This window comes from Carassius gibelio, chromosome B4 (genome assembly GCF_023724105.1).
Source record: "Carassius gibelio isolate Cgi1373 ecotype wild population from Czech Republic chromosome B4, carGib1.2-hapl.c, whole genome shotgun sequence".
Taxonomy (NCBI): Eukaryota; Metazoa; Chordata; class Actinopteri; order Cypriniformes; family Cyprinidae; genus Carassius; species Carassius gibelio.
In genome coordinates, this window is record NC_068399.1 from 13,631,022 (window position 1) to 13,657,642 (window position 26,621).

The 26,621-nt window shown below is 35.9% G+C and overlaps 1 protein-coding gene across 15 annotated transcripts in view; it reads left to right on the forward strand.

The window, feature by feature from the left end:
* LOC127956348 (membrane-associated guanylate kinase, WW and PDZ domain-containing protein 2) overlaps positions 1-26,621 on the forward strand; it is a 185,026-nt gene that overhangs the window by 46,509 nt on the left and 111,896 nt on the right. For all 15 annotated transcript variants that reach the window (XM_052554195.1, XM_052554196.1, XM_052554197.1 and 12 more), the window contains exon 2: positions 1,838-1,954. In XM_052554195.1, the coding sequence (XP_052410155.1) occupies positions 1,838-1,954 (117 nt within the window). The remainder of the gene's footprint in view (positions 1-1,837; positions 1,955-26,621) is intronic.

Sequence of the window (26,621 nt, forward strand, 5' to 3'; positions counted from 1 at the left end):
TGAATAATACATTTATTACTGTATTTATTCATCTTCATTAATGTTAGTTAATGAAAATACAGTTATTCATTGTTAGTTCATGGTAATTCACAGTGCATTAACTAATGTTAACAAGCACAACTTTTGATTTAAATAATGCATTAGTAAATGTTGAAATTAACATGAACTAAGACTTATAAATGCTGTAGAAGGATTGTTCTTGCTTAGTTCATGTTAACGAAAGTAGTTAACTAACATTAACTAATGGAACCTTATTCTAAAGTGTTACCAATCATCCTTTGGTTTACCAGCGCTCATAACATTAGCACAGAATCAGTTCAGAATCGATCACCAAAAGAATCAGTTCGTTTCAGACGCTGCTTCACGATTCAGTCTGCTTCACACTGAATTTCACATGCGCAGTATCATCAGCTCCTCGGTTCTCGAATCGGAGGCGTCTGACAGAAATGGTTCTTGACTCGAGAACAAGTAAATCGTTTGTTGTTATCTGGCTTGGCTCGGTGTTTATCTTCAGTTCTCTCTTGACATGAGTTAAGTCAGTGTATTGTTTGAGTAAATGAATTACTCCGGGATATTGGTTTGTTTGAACTCAGAGGGAGTGTCAGCCACATTAAAAAAGTTAACAGCTTAAGTCATTTGTGGATTAATGCGTATTAGACATGCAAACCGTTTCAAACGATTCAGTTCGATTTGGTGAACTGGTTAAAAAAGATCCGGTTACATCAAATGATTCATTCGCGAACCGAATATCACAAACTGCTTTGTTTTGAACTGTCTTACAACAGACCCGGAAGAGAAGACAATGCTGAATAAAGTCGTAGTTTTTGCTATTTTTTTATTTTTATATTTTTATGCTTCAAAGAATTCTAACTGACCCTCTGATGTCACATGGACTACTTTGATGATGTTTTTCTTACCTTTCTGGAGATGGACAGTATACCGTACACACAGCTTCAATGGAGGGACTGAGAGCTCTCAGACTAAATCTAAAATATCTTAAACTGTGTCCCGAAGATGAACAGAGGTCTTATGGGTATGGAACGACATGAGGGTGAGTCATTAATGACATAATTTTCATTTTTCAATGAACTAACCCTTTAATATTTTTATAAGTGATTTGTACACAATATGTACACAAATGATTACATTTACATTACATTTACATTTATTCATTTAGCAGACGCTTTTATCCAAAGCGACTTACAGATGAAGACAGTGGAAGCAATCAAAAACAACAAAAAGAGCAATGATATATAAGTGTTATAACAAGTCTCAGTTAAGATTATTAATTAATATGCTAAAGATTTACAAATCTCTCTAAGTTATCTTAAAAGATAGCATCAATAAATGATCAAACAGATCCTTAGTAAATGGTTAATAGCTACTCGGACAATAGTAACTCAGAAATCATTTCTGTGTACTAGGAAAAATATGAAGGTGTTTGTGTATGAGCAGTGTTGTGTGCTTATATCGATGAGAAGCAAGCTAAACAGGAAGGAAGGAGCCTCTAAGGTGCTGGAAAAAGCTTTTTGACCACAGAACGAACAAAGTGGAAACTATCACAGACATATTCTCGCAGCTCTTCAGGCGATCGCTTTGAGGTCAGGTTTTTCTTTGAGTGGCTAAATCTTGGTTTGCTGCAGTATTGTCAGGCCTTGTCCTTAGAATGGCTCCACACACTTTCACGTAACGGAGTCTTTTATTACCACTGAAAAACTGCACACAAAGGCGTTTCTTCACAGAGTTTATTGTAAATGGGAAGTAAACGCCAAGGAGCCTGTTATCAGATGAGATTGTATCGTGGAGGGTCATCTAAACGTCTGTATGTGTGTTACAGGAGGTGTTGTGGATAAAGATCTCAGGCGATATCTCAACCTGCGTTTCCAGAAGGGCTCTTTGGACCATGAGCTCCAACAAATAATTCGGGACAACCTTTATCTCCGTACAGTACCCTGTGAGTAACTCTTTACCATGATTTCCTTAACCTTTGACACTGCTGCCCTCACTGACTTGTTCCTCTATGCCAGGCCACTGACTTTTTATTGATTAAGTCCTGGCTGATGTTGCTCGATCACTGCAACAGGGCAGTGACACTTGATTCTATAAATATGAAATTGTTTCAAACCCTGCACCTATGCTAGGGTGGTTGAGAAAGCATTGGTATGGTGTTGGTTGCAAGGCTGTATGCTTTCTAGCAGTGTTAAGGTGCGGTCACCTAAGGGAATATGCTAATTTTGCAGTGCAAAAAAAAAAGGTAACCATGCATAAATACACTGCTGACTTTTAAATCAAGCAACATTCTGTTGGTCAACACTGCAAATTTTGAAGAGGCCAACTTAAAGCAGTTTTTGGAAATAATTAAACCTTATGCAAAATTCCTGATCATGGGGATTCATATTAAAATGATTGGATTTTGTATGTGAAAATTTTACATTCAGTGGTGGAAATGTTCCATTTAAAGGACATTTTCGCCCCTTCTACCCTAAAAAAACGTGTTTTATGATTTATGTCTAGTATTTTGTTGCAGTGGATAATAACTCTTTCCATTAATGTATGGTTTGTAAGGATAGGACAATATTTGCTCGAGAGAATGATATTTGAAAATCTGGAATCTGAGGGTGGCAAATCAAAATATTGAGAAAATCTTCCTTTAAGTTGTCCAAATGAAGTCCGTGGCAATTCATATTGCTAATCAAAAACCAAGTTTTGTTATATTTTTGGTAGGAAATTTACAAAATATCTTCAAGGAATGGAACATGACTTAAACTTAGTATCTTAATGATCTTTTGGCATAAAAGAAAAAATGTTAATTTTGACCCATACAATGTAATGTTGGCTATTGATACAAATAAACCCTTGTGACTGGTTTTGTGGTCCAGGGTCTCTCTCACACACACACACACACACACATATTAATGTGCATATTAATCAACTGGCACGATGGTGTCGATGTTTAAATCATTTAAAATGAGAATGTAAGTGTGCTCACCCCATTTTTGTTTGCAATAATTTTTTTTATTAGATTTCATATCGCAATATATATCGCAGAAAAATTAAATATCGAAATGTATTTTTTTTCCAATATCGTTCAGCCCTAGTATTTTATGCAATATTGTAAATAATTGCTTAAATTGGAATATTATCAGAAATAATGCGTATTATATATCATATAGTCCTAATGGAAAGTGCATGGATTTATTTATTTAAGTATTTAGTAACAATTTAGAATACGGCACACATATTCACTATTAACTATGACTTTTGGCTCAATAAACTCCTAATTTGCTGCTTATCAATAGTTAGTTAGATAGTTGTTACATTTAGGTATGAGGCAGGATTAAAGGATCTTAAATATGGTCATTCAGAAGAATGCATTGATATGTGCTTTATAAGTAAAAGTCAGTATGCTAGTAATATGCATGCTAATAAAAATCTACAGTAGTTAATAGTGAGAATAGGTCCTTAAAGTAAAGTGTTACAATTTATTTTTGCATTGACTTTTAGCTTTTTTCAGCCATTTTTTTAACCAAACCAAACCTTAGTATTTAGTAACATATGGAAGTGTATCAAACAAAAAGTCTAGTTTGACTGCCCAGTTGTGGTTAAAAATTCCCTCAAAAAGAAACCACTTTGCTAGCCTTTACAATCGCAAGTCTTTATGAAGTGATGTCTGTAGCTGTATAGGCTACTGAGAGTTGTAGTCCAAAACCAAAGAGGTGTTTTGAAGCATTTGAAGATATCATACATGGTATGCTCTGTCTTTGGACTGCACTGATGCTTGAAAGGATTTCCGTGAGGCTTTTGCTCAAGTGAAGCCCTTGTGTTATGTGTGAGAGCGAGCTAGTGAGTGAAAGAGCGAGAGAGAGAGTGATTACTGTCCAGCTGAGAGACTGAGCTGTGATTCCATTAGACCAGAGAGCCACACGTGAGATCCGTACCCGAGAGAAAGAGAGAGGTTTGGAGAATACAGATGAGAAACAGAGGGATGGACTAACAGAGATTAGGGAAAAAAAATGAGAATGAAGTGTGAGGACCCTAGATAAAACGCCTCAAATGTCAGATTCACTGAACACTTGCAAGAGGAAAAAGAAACAAGGCAACTGATAGCTTGAAATAAGAAGATCGAGCAAAATTGAGGTAGAGAGATAGAAAGACTGCATAGTATGAAAACCCATGCATACAAATGTAATTGTATGGGACTGCTCTATTCCAAAATCTAGTGAGCTGTCTACATAGAAAAAATGTAAGAGCATCAAATATGCAGTCCTTACAAGCATGGTGCTGCTTTCTAAGAAACTTTGTTTTGGGTAGACATTGTCATTTGGCTAGTCAGAGTCATTGGTTTGTACTCTGTGTTAGTGTATTATTAATTGTTATGTGTATTGTTAGATACAATGTACAATTTAATGACAGCTAATAAGAGGTACACAACATGCCTTATGAAAATTGACCATGGTTTTTTTATAGTAAAAATGTAGAAACCATTTATATAACCACAGTTTTACCACAAATATCATGGTTAAACTAGGGTTAGTGTAGCAAAAACATGGTTAACTTGTGGCTACCATGGTTTAACTATAGTAACCATTTAATTTTTGTAAGGGATGTTTATATCGTTTAATTTCACACAAAAAAAAAATTGATAGAAAATGTGATTTTTTAGGTATAGTTAATTTAATATACCATTGGATGTTAATAATTGACATGTGGTTAGCACAGCGATATTGCTAATGGCACACTTTATTAAATTAATTATGAGTATGCTTGTTTGATTCATACAAAGAGTGCTATTTTGTCTTCCACATTTTAGTAATTACAGAATACCCAAATACAGACTAATAATCCATCTATTTACTCTTATATTGTCAGGTTATTTTCTTAGCACAGTGCTAATGAAATAATTTGTTTAATAAGAGTGAGGAAGCGCTATTTTGTGTTGCTCATACCAATAATCTCAAAATAACCAAATATCAGCCAGAAATGTTTTAGTGTTACTATTTGATTCTCATGTTGCTAGTTTAGCAACATGCTAAAGTCACATTCTGTTGGATTAAATTTTAGGTATTAGATTAGCACCATGCTAATGGAATCAATTGTTTGATAAACCTGAGAAGCACTGTTTTGTCTGCTACATGCTAATAATCACAAATGCCCAAATTAAGACATATTATTTGATCTGTTATCTTAGATTAGCACCATGCTAACTTCACACTGGAATCAGTTGTTTAAACGCGAGGAGCTCTATTTTGTGTGGCACAAAATTTCTAAATGCCCAAATAATGCACGTTTTTTGTTGTGTCACTACATTTTTTTTTTTCATTTGTTAGCTTAGCAATATGCTAATGTTACATTGCTAGTCTGGCATATTCACATTTTTTTTGCAATTTAGCAAAATGCTATTGTCAAACTATTTTAGAATGTACTTCATCTCTTTTGATTCTTTTTGAGTTGTTAGATGTAGATTGTTCCAAATCGGCCACTAATAAGGTAAATGATAAGAAACTGCACACTTACATTTTCTCATGGGATCAGGTTATCAATTTTGATTTGGATCTTGCCTTTAAATGCAGCTGCCAATGCTAGCGGTACACAGCCAGGAAGCTCACTATATTTTGGAGTTTACTTTTCACTGAATATTATTACTGCAGAATTGAGTTTGTGTTTAAGAGGGGGTCACTCCAGAGGAAGGTGAGGATGTGTCCCCGTTGCCGTCACGTTATCAGTCACGTGATTGGCTGCTTGCTGAGTAATGACAGTAATGCTCATAATCACAGAACTGTCTCATGAATTATGCAGCAGATGTATTACAGCTTAGGGTGCCATGACAGGGTACGCCTGCCACACACACAGGGGAGAGACAGGGTTGTTAGTGCTGACATTGAACCTCTCCAGAACTGAGACACTATTATAAAAGAAGGACGCAGTGTCCCCTAATATCTAAGAAGAGTCCCAGAGATGTCCATGCTGACCACTGCGCACATTGTCATTAATCTGACAATTAATTAAATTAGTCTAAAAATGGAACTTTTGATGTTTACTCACCCTCATGTTGTTCCAAAACCCAAATTATTTTGGAGAAAACAAAAGCAGATGTTTTGAATAATGTTCATGCTGCTCTTTTCCATACAACGGATGCATTTAGTGACCAGGAACCAAAAAGGACAAGTTCCAAAAAGGACAAAAAAAAAAAGATAAAAAAATGATGTCTTTTCATTTTGGGAAATATTGGTGAATTATTTTTAAGGGTGGGTTTGTCAGCGACAGGCTCTCACTGAGGAGTCTGTAAATCCAGTATGTTTGAGGGAATATTTGAAGTCTCATAACAAGACTGAAGCAGGTCTCATTTTCACTTCCGAACACAGAAATGTGGATCAGGCTTTTTTCCAAAGCGCCTGCCACGGCGAACTGTCTGACACATTTTTAGAGCAAAATCATATACCTGAAAAATTGAACAAGCTTGAATTGCCAGTTGAAGGGACCCAGAGTTCTCATAACTCCCTCGTTACGGCAAGACTCGAACGTGAAAGTTTCTGCCCTAAAATCCAAAGAGGCAAGAGGCTCTGATTTGATTTTAAACAACATGCTGGACCACACAAGCCTGAAATCTCATTTTCAGAACTCCTGAATTGAATCTTTGATGTCTGAAGGAGCGGTTTCATCATACCAGTTATCAAAAATGGATATAAGATTCAACTACATTATATATCTTCTGAGGCTTTGCCTTCACATTCTTGGAGAGATTAATCTTTGCGTTATTAAAGTCAAGATTGTTGCAATGAATTAATTCCCTAGATGATCTGTTTGAATTGGATTTCATTATATTTGTCATGGATATGGAGGATCCAATTTTTTTCAAGTCAACATAAAATCTAAATTGACCCTAGTAACTTTAATACACATTCCTGGTCTTATAGTGCACAGTTCATCAGAAATTAATAACTTGCTTCTCTTCTAAAATGACTTTTTCAACTGTTGGTTAATGTTGCACACACTGCTTCACAGGAAAAATCATATTCAGTTCAGTTCAAGTTTATGTGTATAGCACTTTTCACGATACAAATCGTAATACAAAGCAACTTTACAGAAAATTAAGTTACTACTATATATTTATCTTATGGGTTTTCTTAAGTATCTTAAGTATTTTTTACATTTTATTTTTTACTACTGATATCTAAACATCCTTAAAACATTTATTTAATGCTTGTTTTTAGAGAAGTTAAGTTTGTTATGCTTTCATCATTAGCAATATTCTTGTCAGATGCGTAAATCTAAACAACTCTATAAACTTACTAAGGTTTATGAATAAAACAAACATAAACAATATGCGATGGTGTGAGAAAAATAACATTTATTCAAAATATGTCCTCTGAAAATCTGTTTTTGAAAATTAAAAGCCTTTGGTCCCCATGCACTTTCATTATATGGTAAAGAGCAGCTCAAACATTCTGCAAAGTTTCTCTTTTTTTGTTCTACGGAAGAAAGAGAGCTGTTTTTGAAAGAAGGCTTATATGTTTACAAAGACTGCATTTATTTGAATAAAAATACAGTAATATAGTGATATTGTGAAATATTATTACAGTTCAAAATAACAGTTTTTCTATTTTTTCTATTTTATTCCGGTTATTACAAAACAGAATTTTCGGCATCATTACTCCAGTCTTCAGTGTTGCATGCTCGTTCATGCTGATATGGTGCTAAAGAAACATTTCTCATTATCACCAGATAAAATAGTTGTTCTGATTAATTATGGTAGGAAGGTTTCAAGCTTCTTTCACAAAAATAAAGTAAAAAAAAAAAAAACAGCATTTATGTGTATTATGTACAATTTTGTCACATAAATGACTTTACTTTTACTTTTTTAATGCATCCTTGTTGAATAAAAGTCTTAATTTCTTTAAAAAAAATCTATCAATCAAGCAATCATACTGACTCCAAACTATTAAACATTACATCCAGTTCTCTCTCTCTCTCTCTCTCTCTCTCTCTCTCTCTCTCTCTCTCTCTCTCTCTCTCTATATATATATATATATATATATATATATTGGTTATAGACTAGTCTCTCTAGTAGGCGTTTGATGGCTCTATTATTTTTTTCTATCTGATTTCTATCTGTATGTCAGTCTCTCTTCCCTTTTCACTCTTTCTAGCTCTGTCTGAACTCTTTTGGTATGTCTTTCTGTTTCCGTCTCTGTCTCGGTTGTGGTACATAAGCGCCATGATGAGGGCTTTGACTAGGTTTCCATGGTGACTGTCGTCTCCCACCCCCCGCAGTCTGCGTCAGGCCAGTGACGTCTAGTCCCCCCTCCACCTCATTCCTTCATCCAGTCCTCCATCCTTGATATGAATGAATACACAGGAAGCCAGGAAATGGGGCTGCTGTTGTAGAGCTCTTACGAAACAAGGTTATAATTGGCCAGGTTGCACGTGCATTGTGTGCTTTGATTGGAGGACGGGACTCTGCTGAGAGCTTCTGGCATGAGAGGAAGAAGCGTTTGACTGCAGACGAGGTCAGTGAGGAACTAGCCAAGGAATAAGACCAGAGACAAGTGTGTGTGTTTGTGTTTAAGTTTGTGGACTCCTAAGGGGTCAGTTGTTTTGTCTTACTGTTGTGGCTCTGATGCCACATGGCTGACATCCAGATAGAGATGCATTAGAGCAGATGCACTCAAACACACCTCAGAGAATGAATCCTTTTTTTTTTTTTTTTTCAGAGTTATTTATTTTTCTGCACTCAGATTTGTGGGTGATTCTCATGAAACCTTATACTGTTTATATTTTAACAACAAAAAAAAAGAAAACAAAGAAGAAGAAGAGGAAGAAGAAAAGAAAAAACAGTATATTGCACAAAGACAATTTTTAGGACTTATTTATATATAATTTGTGCTCTAATGGGAAGAAAATTGCTGGAATTTACATAAGGATTGTTTTTTTTATTATTATTAATTTTCTTTTGAAAACTTTCTTATTTTCTTAATTATTTATTTTAAAATTAATAATATGTAACTCCAGCACACTAATATTTATATAATAATAATAATATTTTCTTTAAATCATTATCATACATGTTTTGTTCCATCAGTTTGTTTTCTTTAAACATACAGCTGGTTTATTTTTATGTTAAAATGTTTATTTATTCTCTTCTGTTTTTGTTTTGTCTGTTTTGGTGTGAAATGAGTTCAGTATTATTTATATCCTACTATTAATATTTAAGATGTAGCTGAAATATTTTGAATTTGATTACGTCTTTAATTGTTTTTTCCGTAAATTTCTGCCATATGTACATAAACTGAGACACCGCTGATAAGCTACGACTAAATATTATAGAAACATACATTTTCTATAAAGTTGCTTTGCAATGGTTTGTATCTTAAAAAGTGTTATACAAATAAAATTGAATTGAATGTAAAAAAAAGTGTTTTTGTCATTTTTAATAGTTTTCAAATGTTCTTTTATTATAATTATTATTATTATTATTATTTTATTTAAGTTTTAGTGCTACTCTTATTTTATTTCAGCCAGTTGCAGGTTGCATATATAAATTCAATTCAATTCAAGTTTATTTGTATAGCGCTTTTTACAATACAAATCATTACTTTATGAGAATTTAACATTACTTTAGAGAAAATTAAGTTTCTACAATATTTAGTAGTAGCTTATAAGTGGTGACTGTCAGTTTGTGCGCAGATGACAGGATTTTTCAGAAAAATTAATACAGGATATAGTCAGACAATGAACATTATTAACAGCAATTATTATGTGATGCAATCACAATCACACTTATATTTCTATATTTTCTTTCAGAAATATTTAAGTGACCAAAGCATTATTCATTTGTATTTATCTGTCTATTTATTTTTTTATCGATTTATTCTTTTGTTTGTTTATTTATATGTATTTTTATTATGTATGTTTTAAGGCCCGTTCACGCTAAGAAAGATAACTATAAAGATAACAATATTAGCGTCCACACCATCGAACGATATCATCTGTTTATTCTCAGTGCACGTGCGTTTGTCGCTTTAAATTCTCGAGCTCATTATAGCTGGATGGATTCTGATTGGCTGTCAATGTTTGTATAGTTCATCAGCCGGAAAAAAGTCGGTCTGAAAATGATTCCAGCAATACCGTTTCTTTATGCCTTTATTGTTATAGTTGTGGTGTGCATGATTTTCAGAACTATATCTTTATCATTATCTTCATAGTTATCGTGCTTGGTGTGAATGGGCCTTATTTATAAGTCTTTTTATTATGTATTTTTAGTCTTAGTTTACAATAACAACACTGAATTTGATCCGGATACATTTTTACGAGATTATACCTTGTAACCTGTTCATACACGTCAAAAAGTATCTCAGTTTCTTTCCAGTTTAAAGCTCAAGTCTCCTTTCCCTTTTCCAGCTGGACGATCGCGTTTCAATGTCCTGTTCCATTAACGGTCCCTGTGTAGGCTGGTGTAGCCAGAGGACAGATAGTTATTTGTAGCTGTGAAAAAGAGAGATAGTGAAAGGTCTGGAAGGGTGGCAGCATGTCAAATGGTGTTAGAATTAGATCGTACATCTTCCATTTTCTACTGTTGCAACTTACTCTCTAAATACCACTGTCAGTGGACAGTTAGTTGTTGTTTTATGTTTTTCTGTTGAAACAGGATTGTGTTAAAAGTTCATTTTTGATGACATTTAGTATAGCCTCAAAGCTAGCACGCTGGCCAGAACTCTGGTTTCGATTTCACGCGGTTTAGGAATTATCATAGTATTCCTGTCCTAGTCTTCATTACAGATCTTCGAAACGCTCTTTAATGTGTTCATATACATCTCATCTCTGGCTTTCTGAAGTCTGCGTGGCACAGCTGCAGTCAGTGTCGAATGCAAAGCACACTCAGTGAGCCAATTATAATCTCCTTATCTCCAGAGTACAACACAAGCCATCCTGGAGTAAACACACACACACACACACACACACACAGCCCCAACTTCAGCACAGATCCCCCATGATCCTTTAGAACATGAACCTCAAATAGCCTTTCATAAAGAAAACCTCCAAACAACACATTCCTCCGGTTATGTATCTAGTTTTTTACATTTATTTTTATTGGATGTCCTTGGATTTGTATTCTTTGCTGTTACTTTCATTCCATATCTTAACAACTTTTGGGGACTGTTTGTTGCAGTCATGTATATGCCTCTTGGATGGTTTATTTTGGAAATTGATTGGAGGCTCATTGTAAAGCTCATTTTATATTGAAATAGGTTTAGATATGCCAGTTTGTCTCAAATGTTTCTCCAAGAACATATAAATAAAAAGACGATTGTGTGATTACCTTGCATATCAACGGTTAGACCATATAAAATGAACTTGGCTAGTATAGAATTTGGTCTTGCAAGTATTTTAGAAGAAATGTTTTTCTTAGTTGAGAAAGCTGTATTTATTGGTTTAATAATTTGTATGTTTATTCATTTGTGTATCATTTAATTGCATTGCTCATTAATTGCTAGTGGAAACAATTGTGATACTACATTTGTGGTAACACTTTAGTACAGCGACCAATCCTCCCTATTAACTTGATGCTTATTAACATGCCTATAATTAACACATTGGCTGTTTATTAGTATATATAAAGCACATATTTAGGATTCTACATCCTTAACCCTACCCAATACCTAAACTTTACAACTACCTTATTAACTATTAATAAGCAGCAACTGAGGAGTTTATTGAGGCAAAATGCCTTTGTCAAGCATAATTAATACTTTTTTTTCAGCAAGGATGCATTCAATTGATCAAAAGTGATACATGTTAAACAAATATTAAACAGCACAATTGTTTTCTACATTGATAATACAAAAAAAAAATTCTGGTCAGCAAAGTTAGATATCGGGATGATTTCTGAAGGATTATGCAACACTGAATAATGCTGAAAATTCAGCTTTGCATCACAGGAATAAATTATTAAATATGAATTATTATCATAAAATATAATCAAGTAGAAAAAGAAAACTCTTGAATGGCGGTGTGGTGAGTGAGCACTGAACTTCACAAAGTCTGAACTAGCCTATTTGAGTCAGATTTTTAGTGACAAGAGCATGTGGTGTGTTTGTTGCCCTGAGTAGAGTCACATGAAACTCTGTGTTATCTGAAGCATTGGGCTCACATTGAAAGACTCAATATCAAAACAATACTTTTCCACCAACTGTGTATTTACTTGTAGTTTGGGTCTGTACTGAAAGGGGTCACAGAGCGCCAGCCGCTCGCCATTTATTTTCAGTGGACATAATTTCAGAGGAAATGGGCAGGATTTGTCTTTTAATAACATAATCATATAAACAACGTCCCACTCCCAGCAAATCTCTAATGAATTCTCAGCTTTCAGAGTCGCTGAAATCTTCCCAAAACTTAAAGGTGTTCCAGGTCTTAATTTGAAGTCAGTCTAAAGTCTGCACTGTGCATATTTTCAGATGTATGCAAATTGTTTTATCCCTTGTGATTTCCAGCTGTTTGAGAAGGTTATGTAAAACTTAGCATAGTGTGTATTGTGAATATCAAGTCTAAAGTATACATCTATAGATGGTGGACATTTGGGATATTTTTGCGTGTTTTTAATGCATCTTCGAGTGATTTGCTCGGAGTGGGACGGCAGCATAGAGATGGACAAAACACTCCGCTGTATTTAATATTCATGCAGCAACGCATTTCAGCCGAGGAGAAATGGCGCACTTTCAAACAAACACGAGCGCCATCCATTATTCAAAGCCACTGGACCTGTGCTTATGCACTCACACAATCACAACAAACACACTCGCTCACAAACACACACGCATTTAAGCTTGTCTCCTCGTGGGAATACTAGAGAAAAGCAAGAGTTTATGTGGAGACGGCCTTGAGTGGGACTACAGAACTAATGTGAACTCTGCCGATGTAGCAAGAAATGTCAATGTAGGACTTTGATATAAGTAGCTTGACACTTCAATAGTTCAATTGAACTTTTTCAAGATAATGAGAGAATTTAACAAATCATGTCAAAAATGAATTAAGATTAAGCATAGAATTAATAATAATTAGAATCATTATTTTTAATCATGATTAATCTGTTTTCTCCAAGCAGTTCCTGTATCAATACCCTTCTTAAAATGACTTGTTTTTGTAATATATATATATATATATATATATATATATATATATATATATATATATATATATATATATATATATATATATATATATATATATATATGGATCAAAGGCAAGACCAGTTTAGTGTCCGGATCAAATTACATTTATTTTATATGCATAGAAAACATATTAAATTCAAGTAAAGTGTCTATTTTGATGTTTCAAATAGCATTTGTGAAAGTAAAATGTCATTGACTGATAACATCATTTATGTTGGCAAACAGAAAGTGTTCATAGCATAAATACATCAGAAGTAAAGTGACAAGTTAAGATAAATAGAAGAGTGAAATATTTTTTTCAACATCTGCTGCTGCGGTCATATACTCATGAATATTATTTGAACACATTTAATGGTACAGAATACTGTATTGCAATAACTAATAATTTTGGCAAAACTTCATTCAGAGAAACAAACTTAAGATTATGTGTATAAAAGACTATGTCATCATACTTAGTTTTACTTTATTTTAAATGATTTCCACTTCCTTTAAAAAACGTCATGCTGACAAATGGGTAAAACCTATTGGTTTGAAGGATAGTGACAAAGTAAAAAGATTTCAAATTACAAAATGAATTTGTATTTTAGGGCTGCACTGTGATCTTTAAATAGAGTCTTTTAATATGTCAGCAAATGATTCTTGTTCTAAATATGCCTGACAGGTTTTGTTTGTATATCAGTTATAGTTACAATTTCAAAAGAAACTAAAAACAGTCACACACACACACACACACACACACGCTCATGTTTTCTTTGTTTATCTAAATGAGAAAACTATCAGAAATTAATATGCTTTGTGGCATTTAAAATAAATAAATACAAATAAGTGCTATTTATATAAATACATCATTTTTCAATCCTTTTTTCACATTCTCATTGTTTCCCCAAAAAGAGGTTTTGCTAACTTCTTGTGGCCAATTTGTCCCTGAAGTATAGCTAAGCAACTCACCCACCCACACACACAGACATCTCTGCATGAGAATACTGGTGACTCATTGAACTACAAAACCCAAATCAATTCACAACCCCACAGCACTCTACTAAACCCTGTGAGTTCACTGCCAGGACCTGGTGAGATGTGCAGGAACTCGAGAGAAAAAGCCAAGAGGGTCAGAAAAGAAGATATATGAACCAGTCATGAAGTTTGAAAGAAGAGAGCAGGAAAGGAAGTGAGGAAGTTGGAGGGTGGTCGGTCCCTTGCGTCTTTCTTTAGTCTAATTAAAGCGTGAGTCAGACCTCGAGAGGGTGTTGGGCTTTAGTGAGTGTGGCTACTATAACATCTCTGTGTTGTAATTACTGCAACTGTGTGCTATGACGGCACCCACGGGAAGAAAATGGCAGGACCGGCGATGGAGGAGATCAGTAAGCCAGCTGAGCATGTGAAAGGTGGAAGGAAGTGCTTTGATTGTCCAAAACAGGATGAGGCAGCTTTGATTACTTCATTACTTTGATTAGTTGTTGTGATTTCAGTGGAATATGATACAGGACTGATTTAATTCTTGCGTGCAGATCATAGTCAAACTTTTTGCGACTTTATCTCTCTGGCAGAACTCGCCGCCACAATACTAGGGTGTTGTGAGCGGTTGTGGTGAGAGATTGAACTTTTTTGGTAACATTTGTGCTTCCTGTTTCTTGTTGTTTTACAGTAAATTATAAAAAAAACAGCGGTTGTTATTTTTTGAAAGGATCAATTCCTACATTTGTTATATTGCAGCCCAAAACGAAAAAATATTTGAGATTTTTGCGTTGTTTTTTATAATTGTTTTCATCTGTATTTTTCCCTCATTCTATTTTATTTCCCTCATTCTATATATATATATAAAATTATTAAAAATGTTATCGCTGCAAATGAGTACTGTATATAAAGTGCATATACAAGATCTGAATAAGACTGTTAAAAAAAAAATGTCTCGCTGTCATCTTATTTGTCATCAAGTCGGATGGCTTAAAAAGTAATAGCACCTCCCCTCATTAAGCTACGGTACATGATCTAAGGTATCATTTATGCCCAAATTTAGGGTTTGGAGGGTGTTCAGATTTGTAATTCTTAACTTACTCTTTTACTACGGGATAAAAAAAGTGTGACTCAGGATGTGGGTTTATTAAAGAATAGCCCACAGTGTTAATTGAAACTTACCAGACAAACAGCGCCATCACGGCTCAAGTGATTTCAGTTACCCGAGGGCTGTATTGATATTCATAAGCTCTGAGAAAACTTGAGGAGTTGGAAAAGAGAGGCTTGCTCTGTGAATGAATGTCAGGCACTTAAAAGTTAGCTCAGTGACTTTAAGACTTTAAAGACAGGCTTGTGATGAATATGAATGATTGTAAGGCAGAGAAAGCATCCTAAAGAACAGAATATTTTATCTTCTTGCTTCTGAGAAGGTAGTCTCGGACTCTGGACCATGCCCACAGCGAGTTCAAAGACCCTCTGATCCGGATTGCACAAAAAAATGGCACAAGCTGGCTAAAGTTGCAAGCTCTAATCTGATTGGCTGGTTTCTACAAAGTTGTGAATACTCGGAGCTGTTGCAAGCATAGTGCGAGGTCCAGTGCGAGTCAATGTAAAAATTATCGAGAGGGCCATTCAAATCAACGAAAATGGGCTTTAATGTTCACAGAAGGTAAGTGTGAATTCCAGCGTGATGCTTTAGTTATCAGTGAGGTCAGCTTTACGATGTGGCTAATTTCTACACATTTGTACGACTTCACTCATATGATTTTTTAAAAGTTTTCTGTGAGGGGTAGGTTAAGGGGCGGGGTTAGGGGTGATCATTCGTACTAATTCTTACAAATTTGGCACCTCATAAAATACATACCATTTTTTTACAAAACATACAAATTCGTACAACCTTGCTCGAAATTGTTCATGAGTTTGTCCATATTTTGAATTAAAAATATATTATATATAATAAATAGGTTGTACTTTTCACACAGCCACAACAATGGTTCTGTCTGGAAGTTCTTATGAGTTCAACTGGAAAATGTTCACCAGATGACAAAAGAATCATTTGATATATCAGAATTTTAATTCTGATTAGAGATTTTAGAGATTTTGTTTGTAATGCTTCCTTTGCATTATTTAATAAATTCTTGATTTGTGACGATTCTTGATCAGGTATAAAATTCCCCCCCCTATTTCATTCATTAATATGGCAGATTACAGAAGTGTATACCATCATGATCCCATGAAAAAAACGATCCCTAAAAAAAAAAAAAAAAAACGATCCCATGAGAACCTATGAGAATTGACTATTTTAATTGGTTGCAAATTCGTGCAAAAAAGTCAGTTTTTCAGGGGGAAAAAATATCACTTGGTCAGACTGTATGAAAATGTACAAATCCATATGAGGTCCTCACAAATTCACCGAAATATAAAATACTAATTTACATTGCCCTTCAAGTAGATAAGCATTTTTATTTCCAGGTGTTCTGTTCATCAGAGGAGGACCACAACCATTTTGTCTATCAATTTGTTGAATGAATGCCACGCAAATAGACATCTTTGAGTGTGTGGATCAACAGACGCTCTGAATGTGCTCATGCTGAGTGTATAGTGTGTGTGAGTGAGTATGTACTTATGGGAGGAGTGGGTGTGTAAGCTGATCGGAGCGTAAGTAAATTAAAGTGTGTGATGTTTTGCTTAAGAGGGTTGTTGGCTGAGACTGGGTCACTTACACTTATGATGTTGAATGAGCACCACTGAGGCACAGCTTTGCGTGTTTGTTTCAGTGTTTTTCACTTTGCGGCCAATTTACGGCATTGCTGAATGAGCTTGTATGGGCAGCGCTGTGTGGGATCAGCTTGAGTAATGAACATTTATCCAGGAGCTCTTCTAAGCACGATCTGGAAAATAAACAAAGAAGGGTGAGCGAAGGAGAAAAAGAGATTGCGTTAGTGAAGATAATATGATGATGTATCACTTTTCAGGAGACAATGCTAAATCAAATAGGTTTTGACAGATGCTGGTCAGATCATGATAGCATGCAATCATTTAGCATTGTTTAACATTATTCAGTTGCTGTTTAAAATTGAAAACATCTTAATTCAATCAAAGTGGGTTTAGGTTTGTATAGATCCATAAATACATTTGTAATAAAATAAACAAATGTGTAAATAAATATGTAAATATTTGATTTTGCTCATGAGCGCCCCCTTCTAGCCTATGGCCATGGGCAGATGCCCAGTAGAATTGTGAGTTAATCAGTTTATGATCTCAAGTGGCAATTAAAGTCCTGTTATCTTGATCAGTGTAATTAGAGTCTCAAGATTGATACTTGTGAGTTGCAAGTGTCTTCTCTCAGCAGATGCTTATATTTGACCGCGTGTAGATGTGATTGAGTAACCTCAAGGATCTCACCATGCATTTTCCTCATCAAACTACAGCAGGTGAGTTTCCACGGTCATAATGTTTTACATCAAATTATCAACTATGCATTATCATCCCTAATCTGCTTTAATCTTGCTCTCTTTTTTTTTCATTTTGGGTTAACCCACTTTCTTTAAACTGCTGTAAGCATCTGGCAAATTAGCCTATTCTGAGACAATGGCCTCTGCCTCCAATTAAAGCATTAAAGCTTAGTGAAGATTTACTGGGACAAGAGAGAAAGGGAGAGATGGAGATCAATATCAGGACAACAAACAAGAAAGAACGAGTGAGGTGATTCAGTCAGGACTTGGTGCGGACTTTGCGCTTTGAGGAATATTTACAGCCATATCTGAAGCCCGCAGGTTCACGAGCCTCTGCATGTGACCGCCTGAGCGTGTGACCACTGAACCAGGCTCTCCAGCGTAGCCCGGGGAGCCCAGAAAAATTGCATTGCTAATCAAAAGCTGGACAGCTCTGCAGCAGTTATAAAGTGTGCTTGTTCTGCCTGTTCACCTGTCTGTCTGTGTTGTAAGGGCAGGTCGAGAGAAATGATGTGAGAATATAATAATTAATGGTGTTTGTTCAAATTATGCTTATGAGTTTTGCCTGTCAGACTATGAAAAAAATCCAAGGGAGCATATTTAACGACAGGAATATCTGTCCAGAACACCAAAGCAGCCACAAACCAACATGCTAACAATCATTCTGAAGCCCTTTGAATAAAGGTTCCAAAAGGGGGTTTATATAGTTATGCTATAGGGGCTTTCGCACAAGAGAAACCTTTTCGTATTTCCTAGAACTACAGGTGGAATTTCTCGCTTTTTGGCGTGTTAGCACTGCAGGAACTAGGAAAGTTTCCTAAATTAGCTCCTAGATCAGTGTAAGATCTAAAACAGTTCTATAGGAACTACAAGAGACACAAGTCTATGCTGTTTAGCCAAATGTGTACTAAACACTGGCTACCCAGCATTTTTAAAAAGACATGTTAACATATTTACTCCACGAACATGGAAAACAACGATAACAGCCTGTTGTCTGCAGGGTTGTGTTCTTTTCTTGACCTCGATTATATTTAATACTGCATGTTGTCATAGTAGATTTAGTCAGATATTCATGTTCTTTCAATCACATAAATTGTGCATTTACATTCCATCTCCATCATCGTCAAAAACCAAGACACAAAACAAAAACAGCTCTGATCTACGGCGTTCTCCATTCACCGATTATTGACATTTGTAAACGATGCAAAAAAACGAAATAAGCTGCTTCAAGTGTTTTTGCTGCCGGTGCGAGGATAAATTGGTTCTCTAGGAATGACCATGAACCATGGTGTTAAAAGAACCATTTTTTTCTTAAAGTGAAGAAAACTTTCAACCTGATCTTATGAGAAAAAAAGCTAGGAACTTTGAGGTCTTTGAGGAACCAGAAAGGTTTTTCTATGGGATCACTATGAAAGACCAGTTGGAATGTCAAGAGTCAAGAACAATAAGAGTGCAGCTTTGTGGGTGATGAATTTTGCACACGCATTGGTCTGTATAAATGTTACATCTTTCTGTGTAAGGTTTTTCAAATGGATTTCTGCTAATTGAAGCCACAGCTAATTTGTATGCATCTGTGTGTTTGTTGCAGACTGCTAATTTGATCAGCAGCGGTGCACATTCCCCTTGAACGTGGATTTAATTTGAAGCGAATCAGAATTCACTGGCGTTCAAATCTATCTTTTTGTGTGGCTATAAATAGCCACTTGACTTCTTTGTCACAACTGGGTCGAAGGAAGTTAAAAATACAAGAATGTCCCAGTAGAGCCGACAGATCAAGTGCCAAACGTCAGAGAACCAGAGCTGGACGGCGTGGCAGAGTTTGTTCAGCTCAGAAAAATGAGACTAATGCACTTCACCTAGAATGTCATTAAAAGTCTAGACAGCCTATATCTGGAGTTTATATCTATATTGCTTCTTTTCATTGTGCTTTCTCTCACAGCTATATATATACATATATATATCGACTTGAGCTTCCGAGCTTATAAAGCGAAATGTACATATGTGTGTTGATTCACGCATGATTCCGTGAGCACCTATAGGCAAGTGTGCACACATTAACATCAGCATGCTTAGTATTCCGTGCCGGTTGTTTCCTGACATTCACGGCTGCCGCAGCCTTTCTCCTAGCGGATTTCCGACCGGCAGAAGCGTCGCCATGGAGACAGACATGATGTCAGCCCGGTGGCATTGCTGATTATTGAAGGATGAAGTTCCACGATGTGTGTATATGCAGTGTTTTTTAGACTTCGAGTGACTTGTGTGTGTGTGTTGAGCGGGAATATGTTCGACAAATAGACCAGTTGGTTGTTCAAATGCTTGTTTGATGAACTGATCTGGGCATGATACCAACACTGAGATGGGGCGACCAACCAAACAATCACTCCTCTTTATTTTCGAGTATTTATTTATGCATAAGCAAATGTGCTTATGTGTGAATGCACATTAAGTGTCATGAAACCCCACATATTAGAAGACAGTTCACACCATGGTTTTGAATAAAGGGAAACGAGAGATAACGCAACTCTCTATGCTCCATTCATAGCAAAATGTCACGTGGTGTCATGAATAATGATGAGACAGCACCTTCTCATGGGCCAAACAACACAGTCTAATGATTATGAAACAATAAACACTATGAACTATAGGCTAGTACATCAAAATATCACACACTTGTGGCACTGATTTAAATATCCCAGGTCCAGTACAAGCAGAAATGTGAGTCTGATAACTATATAAAAGGACTTACATTAAATTAAATTTATGCATTTAGCGGACGCTTTTATCCAAAGCGACATACAGTGCATTCATGCTATCAATTTTGACCTATCATGTGTTTCCCGGAATCGAACCCCCAACGCTTGATAACGCAATGCTCTACCACTTGAGCTACAGGAACACTATTATTATTATTATAAGCCTGTAAATTAGTAGTAATAGTCCTAAATATCCTAATTGACTGCTTTTCTCTTAAAATTCAATAAATTGGTTGCTATCACCAATTTCCATCCTGAACAACAAATCTGTAAACATTTCATAAATGCCTTGTAGTGTTTCATGACCCTTTCTAGACATGATGCAACACTTTTCCTGCCATATCCCTCTGAAGTTCAACTTCTAATTCCCCTCAAATGACGTCTTCCTGTCTTCCAGCATTTTATCTTCTTGTAAAAAATAGCCAGTAGTGTGGCATTAAACACACTGACATTTAAAAACAATCAGCAATTTAAATGTGTCTTGGACCCTTGTTGCATAAATGGTGGGTGTTATTATTGCATAACATGGATGAATTCCCAACAAAATTTGTGCTAGTGTCTCAACAAACACAACTGGAATTAATCAGAGTGCTGAGTGGATTATTACAGTGTTGTTACATGTTTATAACACAGATATTACTATGTTATAAACATGCCTGTAATTGGTTTCTGTTACATTTGGTTTCCTGGAAATGGCCTGTTATTCTCTGGGCTCTTGTGAATGATCCGTGCTTGTTTTATTTCTCAGCTCACGTAGCTGCGTACTTCTGAATGCAAGGACAGTTTACCATGTCTCTGCCCTCTCTCGGCCTGTCTCTAGAACTTTCTTCAGAGAATTGAGCAGGCTGTCGACCCAGCATGAGGAAAACAATACTTGGCCCTCATCTCCTTCCCTTTTTCCTTTCTGCATCCTTTTTTTAGCTCTCTAAACTTAATAGCTCTTTTTGTTACGCTCTACTTTGAGGTCAGCAGTTAGATTTAGGTTGCTAAAAGAGCCACTTCCTTCAATTAAACATATTTGGACTGGATTATGCCTTGTAATGGATGAAAGTGTCTTGAGGAATGGGACTCAAGACACCCTGACCCATAGTTACTTTTAAGGCTGTTAAATGTAACTTTTAGAAGCCTTGACAGTAACCATAGTTGAGCTAAATGGATTTCGGTGACCAATATTGATAATGTGTCTGAAATAATACATACAACAATTGAAATAAGAGAAAATCAACGACTAAATATTTAAATATAAAAAGTAAAAAATTGCTACAGAAGTGTATAACATTATAACATCACAATTTTTTTGGATTTACCATTTTGTAGCTATAGAAGATTCCTGTTTATATTGCAGCTCTCTATTGTGAACATTTGACTCCCATCACAATTCATCAAAAAAATGAATAAAATTAAATGCATTCACTTCCTCTCTCCAAGTGTTCCAAATAATGCTATTTTCCCTTGTTTTTCACTATTTTCTGCTCTGCTATTTTGAATTTAACAGCAGAGGGGAGAGATATAAAAGGCTTTTAGACATTGATTTGTTTTTGCAGCTGGCTGGATTGAAGGTCTCAGCCTCTGTACTGACAAAGTTGACGTGGTCTAAAAGGCTCTTCAGAGGGCAGCTAGGCTTTAGTAATAGATCACCTGAACCATCATTATCGACAGGAAGTTGAAGGAAGTGTGAGCTTTTAATGGCAAGAGAGTGAGGTTGTTTTTCTGTTGTTTGTCTTTATCGTTTTGTTGTGCTGCTGCTCAGAGCTTGCTTCAAGGTTTCTGTCTTTACAAAAGAGACAAATGCCTTTATATTCAATCAGCAGGGAGTTCTGATCATGAGTATCATGTTCGGTCCATGTTTAGAGGAGGACATGTATCATCTAGTTAATTCGAAATCCATCTTTGTATTGGTTTTCGAGGCAGCTTATATCGGAACAATTCGCCCAAGAATGGAAATTCTTTCATTATTAACACACCCCTTGTTGTTTCAGTCAAGGAACACAATTTGGTTACAACACACTAACGGTGTTTGTGGTCAGTCACATTAAATTTGGTGAACTATTTCTGTATCTGTACACAAATAATATGAGGTTTGATAAGGAGACATTCCCTGTATTACAACTTATATGTAGTGTGTGACTCAGGTTTTTGATATCTGTTAAAACCAAATATGATTATGCTCTTGTAGAAACCATGAAATTAATTTTCTTTCCAGAATTCTTTGATGGATGGAAAGTTCAAAAGAACTGCATGTTTGTTACAATTGCCGCGTTTCCACCGAAATTATCCCGGAACATTTGTACCAGGAACTTTTTTTCCCAGGAACTTTTTTCACCCCAGACCTGTTGCTTTCTGTGTTTCCACCGCAGTGTAAAGTACCGGGAAGATTAGGCAAACAGACTGGTGACGTAGGTCTGTGCGCGTTTCTCAATACAAAGTACGCTGATTTTGGACGTGCATCCTCGGTAGTTCAGACTTAGCTTATTCGACTCAGGAGTGTGATGTCCACGACGACGCAAGTCCGGTAAATCTGCAAACAGCAGTGTACTTGATAACATCAGTCATCTTTTGGCTCAATTCTCCTCTCTGTATTTTTACAATAAAACGAAATAGGATATCAAATACCACTGCCTCCTTTCATTTTCATTTAAACATAATAACAGCTGCAGACATGTACTTAACTCAGGGATATGTGTATATGCAGCCATTACAATGAAACAAAATATTATACACATTTGCCTTTTTTATTTTCATTTTAACATATAAATAAATTGAATATAGACCAATGATAACCTGTTAGATTTACCCATAACGTATTATATTTCATGTTTAACCACTAAAGAGACATCAAAACCAGCGGCACATTTCAGAAGGTCTAGCCGAGGTGAGGCTGCTCTCGGCGGATACATGATCACTAAGCTCCCGCTGATCGCGTGGAGCTCATGTCTCCGAGATCGGCGAAACACATTTTTAAATAGGTGATGTCTTTATAAATAAACCACAGATTTGAGTTTTAAACAACTACATTCTCGCTTGAAATACTTTTAAAATTACATTTCATGACACAATAACAGTAATATTTTGAAAATGATCCGAATAAATGGTGGTTGAACTCAACCAATGCTGCGTGAACTCAACCAATCAGGATGTTTAGCGATCAAGTCCCGCCTCCGAAAGTTCTGGAACTTTGAAAAAGTACCACCTCGCCAGCAGGGACTTTCTGAGGGGCATTTTTCTACCCGTAACTTTATTAAGTTCCTGGTTCCTGTGGTGGAAACACACTGAGTACCAGGCCAAAGTCCCTAGTTCCTGGGTAAAGTTCCTGTGGTGGAAACGCGGCAAATGTAAAAGTCCTTACTGTCACATTTTCTAAATATAAGTCCTTATGAATAAAAATGGTAAAGTATTAACTGAAAAAAATTACTGACTTTGAAACAGTTAAGTGTACTGTAGTTATCCCCACAGTTAGAGTAATATTAGATTTATATTAGATTTATTTGTCTACATATCAAAACAAAGCAATGGTAAAACACACAAGAAGTCAAATAAAATTTGGTAAATACATGTAATATTATTACAGTAAAAATATTCAGTTAATATCTTAAAATTACTTTTTCTCAAATATTTTGTACTGTGTACTTGTTGCTGTTGTACAGAAACAGCTGCATGAAGTTACACTCTTTGCGTCTAAAATGATTTGAGGGTTTGTAAATAGTATCAGAATTTGTAGTCTTAGTGAACTATCCCTTTAACGTCTTTAAAAAGATCATGACACATTACTCACATAGCTCTACTAACATACTACTTCAAATTAACATTACGGTAGACCATTTAAGAGCAGTTGAAGGGTGTGTGTGTGTGCATGCATGTGTGTGTTCCTGCATGCGTGTGTGTGTGTGTTAAGCCCCTGTCTTGCAGGTGCAGCTCCAGTAGTGTCTGGCTGTATGAGTGAGCGCAGCTCTCTGTAATGCTAATAAGAACATCAGGCAGGCTGATCACCCCCCCCCCCCCCCCCCCCGCCTGCTCTCCAAACAGGAGCTTCTCACACCACTGCACACACAGCTGAACCAATGAGACGCTGAGAGAGAGAGAGAGAGAAGCTTGAATTCAACTGAGAAAGGAGAGATAAAGGCAGACGAGGGGAGTTTTGAATGACTGAACTATATGGAAGAGAGAGAGAGGTAGAGAGAAAGTGAGAACGCAGGAATTGTGAAAATAAAAAAAGACACAAGAATAATAATAAAAAAAGAAAATAATTTAAAAGAATAGTTCACCTAAAAATAAACATTCAATAATCACCATTCACCTTCATTCATTTTGGTCATTTTGTCTACTTAAATTGTATTAGCTGTATTTTTATATGCTATTGATGATAACATTATGTAAATTGTGAAAATTTGTATTGCGATGAGTATTGAATGATGAGGTAGTTGGCGATACCCAGCACTGATATTTATCTGTATGGACTTTTTTACTGCCAATAGCTGTGAACATATAAAATATGCTGTTGCTGCTGCAACAAAAGGCATGCATAAATCCCTTAGAGCTCTAGACAGGTGGAGCTGGGGGAGGTGGAGGGTTTCAGAGAAGCTCTGATAGTATGCAATAGAACCAGCTTACAGCAAACACTGAAACAGACTATTTAAATGTTCCCATGCTCTCATTTACTGAAAAATCAGCAGATGCCAAACAACTTGTGCCATGTAGTAAATGACTGGTAGCAGATTGTATGTAAAGGATCTATTTTAGCCTTTGCCATGTAGAGTATAATGACTCAGTTAGGTATTTAACAATTGTTTTATAATTTTGATCAAAAGCTTCTTTCCGCTTCTTTTTGTACCAGTCGCTTGAAATATTTATCTATCAGTCCAATCTTCAATTCAGTCTCTTTTTCTTGTTTTGGGGTTACTTGTTCTTTCTTATATGCTAGAGAAATCTATGATAGAGCAATTGACTATGTGGAGCATCCATATGAAGGAAAAGTGTTTTTTTTAGAAAGTAGGATCCATTTTAATTTATATTGTGCTATATTAACCACCTTTCATTCTAACATATAGAATCAGGTGGAAAAGTGGACAAATAAGGCCAAAGACAAAACCCTGAGATCTTGACGCATATTGTGAAAGTGGGTAGTTGAACAACGTGATACTGACTTGCTCCTGCAGGCCTCTGTGGTGCCCTCAGCAGGATACTTGACTCTAAAGTCAAGATCTCTCACTGTCAACAGCACGAGCGGCCCTGGAGAGCAGCCACGGTCAGAGGGGCACTTATGCACTGCCAAGTATTCTTGACTATCAGAGGGAAGGAGAGGTGAGGGGTAAAGAGTGAGGCAGAGGATAGAGCAAAATGAAAAAAGGGAGGAAGCAGGAAAGAGTTTCCGATGCGGGACTTTGAGGCACTAGATTAACTAACACGTTGCATGAATAGGGTAGAAAAATGGACTGAAACTCTTTAATGGAAATGAATAACGTTTAGATAATTTCAATTCAGTTGAATTCAAGTTTATTTGTATAGCGCTTTTCACGATACAAATCATTGCAAAGCCACTTTACAGAAAATTAAGTTTCTACAATATTTAGTAGTAGCTTATAAGTGGTGACTGTGAGTTTGTGTGAATATGACAGAAAGTTTCAGAAACATTAATACAAGAGGTAGTCAATGTAGTCAAGTCTTTATTACTAAGTGTTTATATTATGCTGTTTTATTTTACATTTATTGATCAGACTTGCTATTTTTGCAAGTTTCACTTGAATTTAGTTTAATTTAGTTCTGTTTCACACACTTAAAGAGGTGGTTGACTGCGATTTCATGTTAGTTAGTGTGTAATGTTGCTGTTTGAGCATAAACGCGATTCTGTCTTCTAACGATTATAATGGATTCACAATCGTCGTTCTCAATCCTGTTCCTTGTGTCGCCCTGCTCTGCATCTACAAGCATACCATTAAGAGCCGTGTTTGCACAGGTTCTGCGCGATTCTCTTCATTAATATTCTCTGCGTCTCAATCGGGCTCAAATTGATAAGCAATATAGAGGACGTCATTGTTTACAATACACCCAGAGCACATTCTGAGCTTGAGGGGCGGGATGTTCAGATGCGCTGTAGAGGCAGTTTAGCGAATCGTAAAACACTAAGCCAGCTGAGATTGGTCAGATGCAGAGGGATACAGACATTTATTGTAATTAAAGGTAGCTAGAATTTCATACTAGATTAGTATTATGTTGGATAATAATTTATTTAAACGTATCCATTAGCCAACAAAAAAAACGCCTTTTAGTGGAAAGTTCCAGCACTAGATGTTATTGCC